The sequence below is a fragment of the Aquila chrysaetos genome, chromosome 2 (genome assembly GCF_900496995.4).
Source record: "Aquila chrysaetos chrysaetos chromosome 2, bAquChr1.4, whole genome shotgun sequence".
Lineage (NCBI taxonomy): Eukaryota > Metazoa > Chordata > Aves > Accipitriformes > Accipitridae > Aquila > Aquila chrysaetos.
This window is the reverse complement of record NC_044005.1, coordinates 25,882,469-25,896,739: the sequence shown is the minus strand read 5'-3', so window position 1 is coordinate 25,896,739 and position 14,271 is coordinate 25,882,469. Positions and strand designations below refer to the sequence as shown.

The window sequence follows — 14,271 nt, the reverse complement described above, 5'->3', positions numbered from 1 at the left end:
TCTCTCTGCAGGAGGTGGCTTTATAAAAGGCAGCAGATAAATCTCTCACTCTCATCTCCACCTCCCACAGCTCCCTGCTCCCCAGACAGCGGAAGGGACTTGGGGAGGAAAGAACTGCCTTTTCCCCTACCTCCATCCTGCCTTTTCCCCCACCTCCAGGGACCACAATGCTCCTGGCACCTTGTGGCACTGTGAAAGATGCCCGTGACCCGCAGGGACAGCTTTGGGCTGGCTCCCGACCGTGGCACAGCTGCTCCTGGTTTCCATATAGGTTTCCACAAGAGAGTGTTCTTCCCGGCAGAGGTGGCACTTTCCTTCACAGAGGCCTTAAAATCCTCCTCAGTTTGAGCATGGTTACCTGAGTTGAGGAGGAAGCAATCTGCCTGTAAACGTCTGACGTCCCACCGCTGTCGCAGCCTTGCTGAGAGGTGCCTGCCTTGGCCTTCGATGCCAAATGGGAGCTGCTGCTGCCGGGCTGGCTGTGCGTGGGCACAGCATGTTGTGGTCCTGGAGCTGGCAGGCGATAAGCAACCCAGGGGTACCCTTTGTGGGGAAGCTCAAGCCCTTCCCTAGGGCCAGCTGCTGCGGTGGCCCTCAGTCACGCAGGCAGCAGGGGCTAGGAGTTGTCCCCATCTGCATGTATCTTTGTTAATTAATTGCAAGCGTGGGGGTTGCTCTGGGCACTGTGAACAGCATTCAGCATCTCAGCTCGGAGCAGGGACCTCCTGGGGGAGGGAGAGGAGGGGGGGTCTCTTTACTGTTTTCCTGAATGCATGTGTGTGTCCATGCCTGTATGTTAACTGAGAACCCCGGGGTGACTCCCTGCCTCTTTCCCACTTGTGAGCCTCCTGGGTCTTCGTCCCCTGCAGTCAGCCTGGCTTTTTCATAGAATCATAGAAAAGTTTGGGTCTTCTGTGTGGGCTCCTGCCCTGAAGATGCTGAAGGAGGGGACCTTTAAAGGTCACCTAATCGAACCCCCCTGCAATAAGCAGGGACATCTTCAATTAGATCAGGCTGCTCAGAGCCCCATCCAACCTGACCTTGGATGTTTCCAGGGATGGGGCATCTACCACCTCTCTGGGCCACTTGTTCCCATGTTTCACCACCTTCATCATAAAAAAACTTCTTCCTTATATCTAGTCTGAATCTACCCTCTTTTAGTTTAAAACCATTACCCCTTGTCCTGTCACTACAGGCCCTGTTAAAAAGTCTGTCCCCATCTTTATTATAAGCCACCTTTCCTGGCTCTCTGCTCTCTGTTGTTGCCCACTAGCAGCCAGGCAGCTCCCTGCCCTGTGCTTTGGCTGGGCCTGGCCCGGGTAATCCTTTGTGCTGAGGAGCATTGATTTAAGCGTTATCAGAAAGCAAGGGTGCATGATGCAGAATGAGCGATGGACCCCTGCCATTGGGAGCTTGCAGCCCAATTAGCTCACATTTGCTCAGTGCTTTGCACACACAAAGTGCGGTGTGAGGAGCTAAGCACGCTGTGTGCACAGGGGGATATTGAAATACAAACCAAACATAGGTTAGAGCCAGCTTGCAGTGGCAGCTTAGTCAAATGTGGCGAAAAGGGCTGGAGGTGGAATGAATAAACCCTGCTCCAGTTCTTCCTTCCCAATTGCCGTGCGCTGGCTCCAGCAGCCGCTGGCTCACGCATGCGTGGAGGATGCGCTGGAGAAGAGCTGCTCTGTGCACAGCGTCTCCCACGCGCCGGCCCAAACAAACCTCCCTGGCTGTAGAGCTCGCTGTAAGCACCGTTTGCTCTCGGTTGCCCGAGGTTTGGCTTTATTCTCACGCTGAGGAGCTTTGCAGTGAGTCAGTGCTGTCCTGCTTGTTCCACAGCATCCCTCCAGGAGAAGGGGCTTGTGCAGGTGGCTGCTGTACTGCAGAGGAAGGCCACAAACGTCGTCCTGCAGAGCCCCGCTGGAGGCTGGAGGCTGGTACGCCTTCTTGTTCAAAAACCTCATACATGGAGCTTAGTCTGTCCCAATGCCAAAATGCGGCCACTCTGGGTCTGCACGGCAGTGCTGGGGAAGGAGGGGAGGGCAAGGAGCTGGGAGCGATGCGGCAGCCACTGCAGGGGGACGTGGCAGGGGAGGGTTTTGCTCTCAAATGCAGTATTGGTTTCAGCTGAGTCCCTGGGGCAGCATGACCCTGAGCAAGGTTTCCCAAAGGTGGTGGCAACCCGCCACTCCTGAGAGCAGAAAAACTTGCTTGGCTCCTCAAAATGGGGTCACAGTCTCACCCTCCTGGTGGGTTATGTTGTTTAGATGGTCAGTGTTGGCAGGGCAGGTTGGGAGTGCTGGGTGAGGAGAGGAGAGTGGGGAGGAGGACACACATTTTCTGTCCCGGGAACAGACGCCTCTTCCCTCATCCTGCTGCCCATGTGGTCCCTCACGGTGGGTTCCTGTGCCTCCCCACCATCCCTTTCTGTGGGAAGTTCCCAGAGGGCTGGGAGGACACATGAAACACTGGGGACGGGAGCAGCGGCGCCGAAGGCGGGCTGACCGCTGAGGGGAAGGGGCTGGCTGTGGGGGTTTGCATCCCCAGGGCCTGGGTGGTCTCATGGGCCAACCGCTCCCTCCCATCATCCTGCCCTGGCTGGCAGTGAGCCTGGAGGGCATTCATGCCCCTCCATGGGAGAGCAGTGCTAGAGCTTATGGGTGGGGAAGGTTATGTTTATTTCCACCATCTTTAAGCAGGTTTATTTTACTCAGCCATGCGCTCACAGTCATTTTCTCATTGATCCCACTCACTCCCACATTCATACCCACCATCCTCCTGAGCACCCCAGCACCTGTGGTCATTTGTGGGTGATATGAGGACAAGGGAGACCAGCTGCCAAGGTGCTCCTGACCTCTCTGGGTAATCATATCTTCATTGGCAATGACAAAGCTAGTCTTTGAGCAGGTGTTTTATACCTTTTAGGAGTCATCAGTTGCTGCAGAGTGGTCCTTTGCCTCCAAACCTTACTGATCTCAGCCTCCATAGCCCACCGGCCAGGTTGCCACCTGTTGTGTGGTTCTCCTTGTTTGGAAGATGCATCTGGTTTCTGGCAGGCTAACGGGACAGGCTGGTGTATTTCCCGTGTGAGGGAGCTGCTGTCCTACTTGTGATGGGACAGGGTCTTCTGCTGGTGGGTTGTCTGTGCTGTGGCCTTAGCAAGGTGTGGGGGCACAGCATTCACACCAGTGTCAGCCTTGGTGCTACCAATTTCTTCTCATCCAGCGCCTTGGCTCCCCAGTGGGGTCTGGCTCCACTCGCTGTGGGTCACTTCCCCGGGGAGGTAGGCAGTGTCACAGTGGGGTTGGTCTTCTGTGCAGGCTCCTGCCCTGAAGATGCCAAAGGTGGTGCAAAGAGCCTTGTCCAGGGATGCTGCTGCCCCACACCCGCTTGCCCCACAGGCCACCAGCATCCTGACTCTCTCTTTGCTTTTTGGACCTGCAGGCCATGACTCTAAGAGGGAAGGGTGAAGGGAGAGCCAGGGAGAAATGCCTTGGACCCCCACAGGGTTTTGGAGGACCGTGTCTGTGGTCCCATCTCCTCTGTGCTCGTCCCCCTCAGGGATGGATATGGCCTGTGGTGTGCCTGTTCTTCTGTGCACCGAGCTACAGGGACAGAGAGGTCACCATGGCCTTTGGTGCCAAAACTGCCTCTGACGGTGTGTGTGCTGAGCTCAGCACAGGGTGTTGATGAGCCTTTTCCCAGCCCAAGGTCATTTGTTAGTCGTGCTGAGTCAGTGGCAGTGACTTGGGTTTCCTGGCCTCCCCATCACTGCAGTGCCGCAAGGTCAGTCACTGCAGTCCCACAAGGTGGGACGCTGAAGGTTCTCCTCCCTGCCCGGTCCTGGACACACCAGAGCACAAACCTGATCTTCCCTTTACAGTGGTCCTCGTTTTCCCCTCCCGCAGCCTGGCCACATCTTGTGAAGGAAGAAGGATGCAGAGGCACTCAGGTAGCTGGGATGCTTGCTTTCTAGGAGACACGGTCTGGCTGCTCAGCCTGGCTTTTCTGCTGGCTTCGCATGGCCACAGGCAGCTCCATCAGCAGCCCTGTGCCCCAGCTGCCCACCTGCCAGCCGAAATGAGTAATCCCTTCCCTGCCAGAGCGGGACGCTGAGGCTGGGTGAGCGCAGGCACACCGAGAAGGCCCGCTTAGTCATCTGAGCACTCCCAAGACTTTGTTTTGGTGTTTTGCTACTCCAGCTGTCCGTGAATCCCCTAGTAAATGAGTTTGCTGGCAGGGTGCTTCAAGGGAAAGATAAATTTTGAAAAATTGCATTCGCATAAAAGACATGCCTTATTTTTAATTGGAAATCTGATTCTCTGGATTAGTGCCCACCCAACTGGAGAGGAGAAGCATATGCTGGTGTATCAACAAAACAAACAGGGCACTGAATATTCCAGGCAAACCTTACACACTGGAAATGCTTCGTAGAAATTATCCAGCAAATCACTTTCAATGACAATGCTCATAGGTTCACTGTCCATTCACAGCCGTCACAAAGAGGAGAAAGAAGGATTGCCTTTCTCTATTGCTCTACTTGTTTTCTGACCCTATTTTAGCATTTTTCCTCTAAGTAAGACTTAGATTGGGTAGACCATGTATTGCAGTTTCTGTCTCTATGTTATGGCTTCATTTTTCCAAGCTGCAACCCTATCCACTCCTGTGTTTCTTGACTTGCCACTTGCTGTCACTTCTCCAGGACAGCGGCTGTGCCGAGGGACGCCTGTCCATCGTTGGCATCTGGAGGCACTGCCTCATACACAGCTAATAGGAAGCTCTCCCAACACCTTCTGGAGGTGAAGGTACCCACCTGCCTCTGTTATTCACAACAATACTTCCTCCTCTGGCCCTTAAAGATTGGGAAAAGCACAACGGCAGTGGTGTAGCTGGGAACGGGAACTGGTCTGGCGATACTGTGGGGTTTGTTTGGACCTTTAAGATACGATCACAGTTCTGTCACCAGAGTATTGCAAAATGCTGAATTATCTCATAGTCTGGTGTGAAAATTTAGCTTAGGTGTTTTAACAGTGACTTTAAGTCTGACCTACAGTGTCTGTGTGATCTCTCACTCTGTATGCCAAGTAAGGTATTCCTCCAGTTGGAGGGAGGTTGAACATGTCCTACAGGTCTGAGTTCAAGCTGTTCCTGGTGCACATGAGCAGAAATCTCCTCTTACAGTTTCTGCTGCATGTGCTGTTCCTAGAACATTTACATGATTTACTTTTAGCTGGTTGTTCCCAATGGTTATTTTAATTGTAACGCTGCAGCTATATAATTTGCATAAGCTTTTCTAAGAGCAGCACCATAAAAGGTGAGATCAGCTGGAACGGTCTAGAAAAGTACTGGTTTGGGTATTTGAAGGTGAGTTTCCGTGGGTATCTGAGGGTGAAGGGACCAGAGAAAAGGCAGGAGAATGAGCTTGAGATCAGCTTCAGAGGAGCTGTGATATGCCGCAAGGGCTGCGTTACAGGCCTGAGCATGACATGATGGCCTCTTTGGGCAACGGAGTTGGAGGTGCCTGAGAGAGGGGACAGAGCTGGACAGGTGGCTTCAGGTGGCCTCTGCTCCTGAAATTGCTCTGTGTAGTAAGAGTCTGGCACTGAAACAGCAATGCTGGGTGGAGAGACAGGAACCGGTTGGGCTGGGTGGGTGAAGGCTTGCATTTGGGAGGCTTGTGGGCAGGAGAGCTTGGAGCAGGAGGTACTAGCACCATCTCTAGGAGAAACCCATTGCTTTTAGCCACCAGGAGCAAAGTATCTGCTACTGGGGGAAGAGGACAGCAACAAGGACTTGGTAGGGAAAGACAACCCGTACCAATCCCTGTGAAAATCCCCCTCACGCTGCCATCCTCTGGCAGGATGTTCCTCCTACGAGCGTGAAGACGGTGCCTAGAAACAAGCTGCAGGATCTTACTGCTGGGTATTGGAGTGGTGGTGGCGGAGAAGGGACTTGGAGGTTGCTAAGAGTCTCCTTGTTTATTTGCTGAAGGTCCAACAGCTCCCTTGGTCAGAGACACGCTCTCCTTGTTAACAAAAAGGCAATGAATTATTTAGCAGCTGACAATGCCAGATGGCGATGGCTCTGCTGCTTACAGGAGGAGGGGAGGGAGGGAGACATGCACATGGGGAGAACAGATTGAGAGCATCTCCATAGGAAAGGGCTGACCCCGACCAGAGGTCCCAGTGGCCCAGGTGGTTCCCCAGCCGCCTGGCGGCAAGCAGGAGGCAGGCGGTCCAGGGCAAACAGCTGCTGCTTGCCAGAGTGGCCCACTCATTTCCTACGGGTCTCCCCTTGTTGGAGTTTCCTCTTCAGGGGTTGTTATCCCGATGGGACCATGCTGGGCCTCGAAGTACAGGACTCCCAACCCTGGCTGGGAGGCAGACCATGACTGAGGACACTACAGGGAGGCTTTGCCAGCCCATCCCTCGCTTCATACCTGGCTGCAGGGATGGTACTTCAGCCCGAAGTCTACTGGGATGCCCTTTGGAGCGGTATCAGCATATCTCAGGTGACCTGGCAGTTCTTTTGGGAGCCACACTAAGGGTCAGCTGTCCCAGCTTGGGCTATGATGTCTCCGGACACCACGGGCTGGCCAGATCAATATATATATGGCTAGGGACACCTGAGGAGAACTGAAGATGCTGTAGGCAGCATGGACAGATCTGTAGCAGACACTGAAGCCCGTGCCCCAGGTGACACTGCACCATATGCACAGGAACTGCCATTGGTCTGTGTGTCATGGGGATCTTGATGCCTGTAGTTCAGTGGCTTCTGACATCCCTTCAAGGCATCTATGCAGGTAACCAGATGCCAGCCTAACCCTGGAGTGGGGTGAGCCTCAGGCTCTGCTGGGCTCATAGCCTTGGTCCATGCATCCCAGCCACTCTTTGGCTTCCAGTGGAGATTTCTCTTTAGGCTGGAATTTATGCTTCAGAAATGAAGAAAACAGCAAGTCACCATCTCTCTCTGTTTAATTTGGAAACTGCAGGCACCAAGAAGAGTTCTTAAGTTCTTCAACCCTCTTGAGAGCTTGGATTGAAGATCCCTTGGGAATCCCTGGTGTCCACCTGATTGCATTTGTCAGGCTGTCAGAGCCTTTTTTTTTTTTTTAATCAACCCTTGTGTTTGAAAACCTCCCTCTTCTTCAGTCTTTCCTTTCCCTGAACGAGGAGGTCAAAGAGAGTCAGTGTCTCAGACGTGTAACCTCTGTCAGGTCCTGTCCCAGCACCCCCATCCTACCCGGTCCGCTCAGCTGCGGGGTGGGGGGTGTCTGGGCTCCTCAGAAGCTTTAGGACAGGGCTAATCTCAAGCAGGAAGCTGCATGGTCTGAGAGAGGCTGAGGCTACAGCAGTGCACATAAAACCACATGCTACTGTAGTCTCCCATCTGTCACACTGACAGAGCAGAAGTAAATGTTTACCAACAAAGCAAATCCATGTAGAGCTCAGGAAGATCCCCTTTCTAAGCCAAGGTATTTTGTCCATGCTCTCTCTGTGCTCCCCAAGGACCTCTCAATCAGGTTGCCTTTGGTGTTGAAGAAGAGTTGATCCTGTTTGGTCTTGATGGGAAAAAACCGCCATAAACACTTTGCATCTCCAGGTTCCTGGAGGTGCTGGCTGTCTTTGTTTGCACCTTCCTTCATTACTTAATTGGACCATGGCTCCTGCTCCTCTTCCTCTGTCCTGCCCATGTGGGCTGTGAACATCCTGCAGCAGGGATCAGCTGTCGCTGGGTGACTGCAGGCACTGCAGGAGGGTCCCAGTTGTGGCTGGAATATACATAAAAAAGAGGAAGAGGAGTGAACGCCCAGTGGCTTGAATACAAAGCTCACAGGAGTATATGTTAATAAGCATGCTGAGGTTTCACGTGGCCTTTGCACTGGCCAAAATATACTGGTTACAATGTACTGTGCTCAGCATGTTTGCAAGGCAAGGCACTCATATAATTCCTTATAAACTTCAGGCAGGCCAGAAGGTGTTCTTGCCGTGAGCACAAGTCCCCAAGAATAGGGACGTAGAATAACTGCAGTTGGAAGGGCCCACTTGGAGGTCATCTGATAAAAACCCTTGCTCTGGACCCGGCCAACTTTAAAATTATATTTCGTTGCTCAAGGCATCCAAAGACAATGCTTCTTTGTCTATCTGTTCCCACAGACACCGGTAACCTCAATCTTCCCCTAAGCAGGGTCTTCAGCCCTCTAGGTTTATCTAGCTAGAAAGCACTAGACATCCTAAGTCGGGGCCTTTCGAAAGAGTTGTTAGGGACCCAACCTCGTTGCCATTTTGAAAACCCGCCAACAACCTATTAATGGACCATCATGAGAGCACCCTGTCACCCTGGTGATGTGGTTGGTCTCACTATGGTCATAGCTGTCCTCCTTTGAAGGCCACACAGTTCTCCAGGCACCAGGAGCAGCTGACTAAAGGTGCTGGGGGAGCTCCAAGGCACGGAGGCACGGCAGGTACACGAGGAGAAGAGACTCTGGCCCTGTTGTCCCCACCCTGTGTTTGTTAGTGTTTGCTGTGCTGGTTCCCTCTCCTCCTGTCCTTCTGGTGAGTGCAGCAGCCGTTCAGCACTGTCTTGGCACGCAGATCTGTGGCATCCCCATGAATAACAGCCATGCTGGCTGCTATAGGGTGCTGGTTCCCAGGGGTCCCAGGCACTGCAGGTTTGGAGAGGATCCTCTCCTACCTAAAGCATGGCAGTAGGAAAGGTTTTGGAAACAAGCCACAGTCTTGGCCATTAATGGCCTTTAAGTATTTCCTACCAGTGAGGACTGTAGCCTGCGGTATCAGCTCCCGGGGAAGCGGAGGGAAGCCTGGCATTTAGGGTTTTGAGAAGCTGATTCTTCTGAAGACATCAAGATACCTTGTAAGGAGCAATTCTGCTCTGGTGGAAAGATGGAAGGGAGGTCCCATGACTCCTGAGTCACACAGGTCGCGATGCTGGAGAAGGGAGGGCTTAGGGATGTTCCACATGCGGTAGATATCTAGCTGTGGGGAGCGAAGCCGGCGTAGCCCCAGCAGCCCAGTTGTTAACATCATCATTGCTCTTACTCTCAGAAATTCAAGCGAATGATCTGGCCTCTTGTTCCTGCCTGCTGACCACACCAGGGTGGCCATGACTCAACCCAGCTTCCAGGACTGAGGGGCAGAGGCGGTGAGAGACCTGTCTCAGGTATGATGGAGCCAACCAAATAGCATGGGGTTTAACGGGGTGGGGAAAGGGTATGAGGTAGCTGCGAGATCTCTTCAGCAACACCCCCCGCCCTGTGTCCCACAGCCCCTCCCTGGGAGAGACTGGGACTGGGGAAACCCCAAAGTCACCAGTCAGTCCTCTCCCCTCCCTGCCCTTAGTGAGCTCCTTGGACCTCGCTGGAGGACCTGAAAGAGCCACGGCCCCTTTTCAGGCAAAGGCTTCTCCATCCTCACCCCTGCCCGCTGTGTTGCAGGCTGAGGCCCCACGACGGCACCGATGGAGAGCGTGTACTCGGTGGAGCCAGCACCTGACGGTGCCGGCCCCACCTCTCTGGACATGCTCAGCTTCCTGGACGCCCTGGTGAACAGCACAGAGGAGCAATGCTTCAGCGCCCGCTCCCGCAGCACCGTCCTGGAAGGGCTGCCGTTCGGTGGCGTGCCCACCGTGCTCGCCATCAACTTCATCCTCTGGCTGGTGAGCGGGCCAGGAGGGTGCCATGCCTACGGGCACCGCAGCCCCCAGCTGTGCTGTCAGAGACCAGCTGTGAGCGTGGCGGGGCGGGGGGTGGGTGCGTGTGTTGTGGGTGTGCTGACAGCCACACGTGAGTGCAGCCTGCGCGCTGGTGCGCCTGGCTAATTTGGAGGAACAGGGGTGAGTGTGGGGACCAAGAGCCTTGTCCACATCATGGTGGGCAGCAGGTGGCACTTGGGCAGCAGTGGCGACGTCACAGAGCAGGAGCAGTTTGGCTTGAGGCAAGAGTTTTGCACGAGCTTGGGCTCATGAGTGAGAAAACAGAAGGGAGACATGTGAGGAGACCCCACGGGGCAAGACCCTGAGGCAAACCCTTCACCTCTCCTCTTCCCTCTTCTTCCAGCTTCTCCTCCTGGTCTTCTCCTGCCTTCGGAAAGCAGCTTGGGACTATGGGCGCCTGGCGCTGCTGATGGACAATGATAGGTGAGGAGGATGCGGGGCCACTGCGGATGATGGCTCCAGCCTCTCCAAGAGGGCTGGCAGGAGGGCCGGCACTGCAGGGTGGCCCACGGAGAAGCTCAGCAGGTGTTCTTGTCCCTCCTTCCCGCTGGGAATGGCCTGGCTGCCCTTGCCCATGGAGGCACAGGCACCATCTGCTGCAGGGAGAGGGAAAGGCCAGGCCAGCTTTGATTTCCTCTTGCAGGCACCATCTGGTGACGGTGCTCTCAGTGCCAGGGAGGGCACTGTCCTGGGAAGGACAGAGGCCCAAGAGCTGCTTTCAAGTGGGGACCGAGCCGCTGCCTCCCCCCCTGCCACTCTCTCGGAATGAGTAGGAGGAGGGAGGCACACAGCAATAACACTGTTCCTCATGCCACCAAGGTGGCTTGCCTGGCCCATCTTTTGGGCTAGGTGCAGAATCCCACAAAAAATACCAGTGTCCTGGTGAAAGTAGAGCCCAGACCAGATTTCCAGGCGGGCTGTGCTGCCCACAGCTGCCTGTCTGCCAGAGCATGGCGTGCCCAGGACAGCAAAGCATCTCTCTTTGTGCAAGTGGGTGCACACAGGAGGGGTCTCTGCAAGGCTGGGCAGCCCGCAGGAGCAAACTCTGTAAAAAGCTCTCCTGCTTTCTCCCGTCTCCAGCTCATCTTGGCCTCAGGCTCTGGAGCTGAGTCTGGCAATGGACAGGCGATGCTTCCCTTCACCAGGGAGATCAAAGAGGCAATCAAGACTTAAAATACAAGCTCTGATTACATTCCTTTTTACTGCAATACCATTTGAGAGGGCTGACACCGGTGGAATAGAAAAAAATCTGGTTCAGCAGTCCCTTGTCCTGGAGCTAAGGTCAATTGCCCATGAGCCACCGCAGTGTGGGCCAGGGCCACAGAGAAGCTGCGGGGACTTGTTGGTGCGGAGGCAGCAAGATGCAGCCCCTGCCCTGAGCCCAGCAGTAGTCACTGGTCCAGCCCCAGTACAGGGTGCGGGGAGAGGGGAGGTATTTTCCAGGCTGCTCTCCTAGGAGAAGCTTCTCCGAGGATGCTCATACTCTCCCATCTGCTGCTTCTTTCCTGCCTCACCCCTCCGCTCCGCCCCTCACTGCGAAGTTTGACGTCGCTTTTCTATGGAGAGCAGAGCGAGAAGGAGAAGTCCCCATCGGAGAGCAGCCCCCTGGATGCCGACAACAAGGACGTGGTGAGTGCTGGTGGCTGTGGCAGCGGGAGCCCAGGCTGGGCTCGTCCTGGCCCAGCCCACCCTGCTCTTCACCAGAAGCCCAGGTCAGAAGTTAAATGGGAGAAATTAAACCCCCCAGTGCAGGGTTTCCTGCTTAACACCCTTTAGCAGCTGGATGTTCCTGGGAAAGCTGGAGGGTTTCTTTGTCCTGGCTTGTTCTGAGGCATCTACCTTGAGCAGCAGCTTGGAGGGGATGCTCCTGCCAGGGTGAGCACCTCCCGGCTGCATGGCCTTCCCTGCCAGCTGCGGGGACCTAGTCGGATACATGGCCAGAGCCTCGCTGCACACCTGCAGGGACCTTTCTGGTCCCGGCAGGACAGAGTCCCCTGGATTGTACCTCCACCTCTGCTGGCATGGTGGGTTGCGGGGGTTTTAAAGTCATCTTTTGTTTCTCTCTACCACACCAGGCACAAAGTAGGCTTTGCTGGAAACAAGCACAGATGGACATGTTTTGCCATCTCTTTCTGGTTTTTGGCAGCAAAAGCTCAAAAATCAGTCCCTGGTGTGACTATGAAAAAATGACATGACTTATTAAACAAAAACTAGGCAGGAAAGGTAAAGAATCAAAATCCTTGCAGGTGGCAGGAGGCCTGTTTAAAGGCTCAATAGCGGATGCTCTGGGCAAATGTATATTGCTCATCAAAAATTAAGTGAGAAAGACCGCAGGGAAAGCCAGCACGGCTAAAGAGCAGATTAAGGGAGATTATTAGAAGTAAGAAGACATCTTTTTAAAAGTCAAGCTGTTCCCAAATCAGGAAAATCTAAACTCTGCCAGGTTACATGTAAAATACACTAAGGTGGGGAGAAGAGTGCTTTTAAGGAGAAATTTGTAGTGAGCATAAAAGCAAGTACTGGATTTTTCTTCACACATCAGGAACAGGAAACCTGCCAGAGGGTTTGTAGGACTGATAGATGTTGAAGATAGAAAACGCTTGCTGGAGAAGGCGAGAATGTGGCAGGAGAGCTAAATAAAGTTTTGGTGCCTGTATCTAGTGAGGAGGCGCTTGACCAAATTCCTGCCCAGGAGCCCTTCTCTGTGGGGAAGCACCAGAGCATCCCTCCAGCAGCGGGGTTGGAGGATGAGTTTGCAATAAAAGCAGCCTGACAAATTCCCGTTACTATCACAAATTCCCAGGAGCAGGCACAGGATTTCTCACACCCTGAGACGAATAGCCAAGCTATTGACTGCAGTGTGCAACCTCTCTCCTGCACATGGGGATCCTAGAGAGTTGGAAATCAGCTGATAAATGCTGTTTTTTCCAAAGGGTTTCTGGAAAACCCAAGAAATTACAGCCCAGGGAGCTTGGGGTCTGCACGGGCAACCTTCTAGACATGGTTCTCCAGAGCAGAGCCCCACCACGGGGCATAGGAGAGGAATCAGCCCAGCTGTGCTAAGGGGGTGTCCAGCCCCCGCGGAGCTGTTGTGGGGGCGCAGGGATGTCTGCACCTCCAAAGCCTCCTGCTGCGGTAGTCAGATGAAGCTGAGCTGTGGCATAGGAGGGAAGGTCCTGGCGTGGGTAAAGCCCGGTGATGTAGAGGAGGAAGAAGCTGCCAGCTCTCACGGGGGAGGGTAAGGGAATACCACAGGGGGCTGCCTGGGGTCCCTCCCGTCCTAGGTCAGCATAAACCCTCCGGAAAGGGGTGAAGAGGAGGGGCCGGATAGCTGAGTGTTATTCGGTACAGCCATGGCTGGGAGGACTGCAGAGGGACCTTCAACTTGCATGAACTCTGGTGTCGGTAAAACGAAAAATAATGCGTAGGGCAGAAAAACCCTAATACTGCATATGCAGTGACAGGGAATGAGCTATTACACAAGCGCTTACCCTACGGCAGTGCCAGCTCAGCGCTCGTTAGTGGTCAAAAAAGCACATTGCATGTTAGGGACTGTCAGGGAAGGGGCAGAGTGGGGAGCTGCTGGAAGCCAGGAGCCTGTGTTACAGAGAAGCCCCGTGTTTCCCACTCCTCCCGAGGCAGCTGCCTTTGCCACCGCTGCGGACAAGCCACTGGGCTGAGCATCGCCGGGCTGCCTTGGGCGCTGCCTCCATTTGCTCAGCCCCCCGGCCCCAGGCACCGCAGCGCCTCCACATGTGTCCCCAGCGCATGTCGTGCCCCGGCTCCTCACCAGGGAGGTGGGGGTGGTTGCCCCTGGCTCATCCCGACTGTCTTCCCTTCCAGGGATTCTGCTCCTGGCTCATTTCCATCTACCAGATGAAGTAAGTGTGTGTCCTCGGCATCGTGGCCATGCCCCACCGCTGCCCACCCCTGGGGAGCCGGTGGCCACAGGTGGTGGCCCATCACCCAGAGCTGCTGGGACCAGCAGCAGAGGAGAGCCCTCTTAAAACATCCCTGCTCAGAGAGAGAGCAGAGAGCTCACCACTGCGCTTCCTCCTGGCCCCTGGATCTTGTCCCAGAGAAAAGGGTTTCAACCTCTTCTGGTAGGAGCCGGCCCTGTAATGGGATGGCAGCCTGAGAGCTGCTTGTGTCCCTCATTCCCTCTGTGCCCAAATCCCACGTGCCACAGGCAGGATGCCATGAGTTGGTGTGGGTTGTGTGAGGCCGGAGCAGCCAGTGTCCCCAGGGTGGGAGGTGGTGGGGCAGCACCACCAGTGCTCACCTCCTCCCGCCTCTCCCCCAGGGACGAGGAGATTCAGAGCAAGTGTGGGATCGATGCCACCACCTACCTCTCCTTCCAGCGGCACCTCCTGGTCCTGCTGATGCTGGTCTGCGTGCTCTCCGTGGCTGTCATCCTGCCTGTCAACTTCTCAGGGGACCTCCTGGGTAGGTGCTTCCTCAGTCATGGGATGGCTCAGGAGTGTGGTGCATGCTTCCCCACCCTTGGGGCGAGTACCCTGCCACCAGGACAGAGGG

General features: G+C 54.7%; 1 protein-coding gene across 4 annotated transcripts in view; it reads left to right on the top strand.

Moving 5' to 3' along the window:
• Positions 1–14,271, top strand: part of TMEM63C (transmembrane protein 63C) — a 35,455-nt gene that overhangs the window by 12,171 nt on the left and 9,013 nt on the right. For 3 of the 4 annotated variants that reach the window (XM_030000998.2, XM_030001008.2, XM_030000988.2), the window contains exons 2-7: positions 9,069–9,183; positions 9,458–9,678; positions 10,079–10,158; positions 11,277–11,364; positions 13,579–13,616; positions 14,039–14,181. In XM_030000998.2, coding sequence (XP_029856858.1) covers positions 9,481–9,678; positions 10,079–10,158; positions 11,277–11,364; positions 13,579–13,616; positions 14,039–14,181 — 547 coding nt within the window. In that variant the 5' untranslated portion in view covers positions 9,069–9,183; positions 9,458–9,480. Of the gene's footprint in view, positions 1–4,707; positions 4,809–9,068; positions 9,184–9,457; positions 9,679–10,078; positions 10,159–11,276; positions 11,365–13,578; positions 13,617–14,038; positions 14,182–14,271 lie in introns of those variants that run through there. The other variant, XM_030001019.2, reaches the window with a different exon arrangement.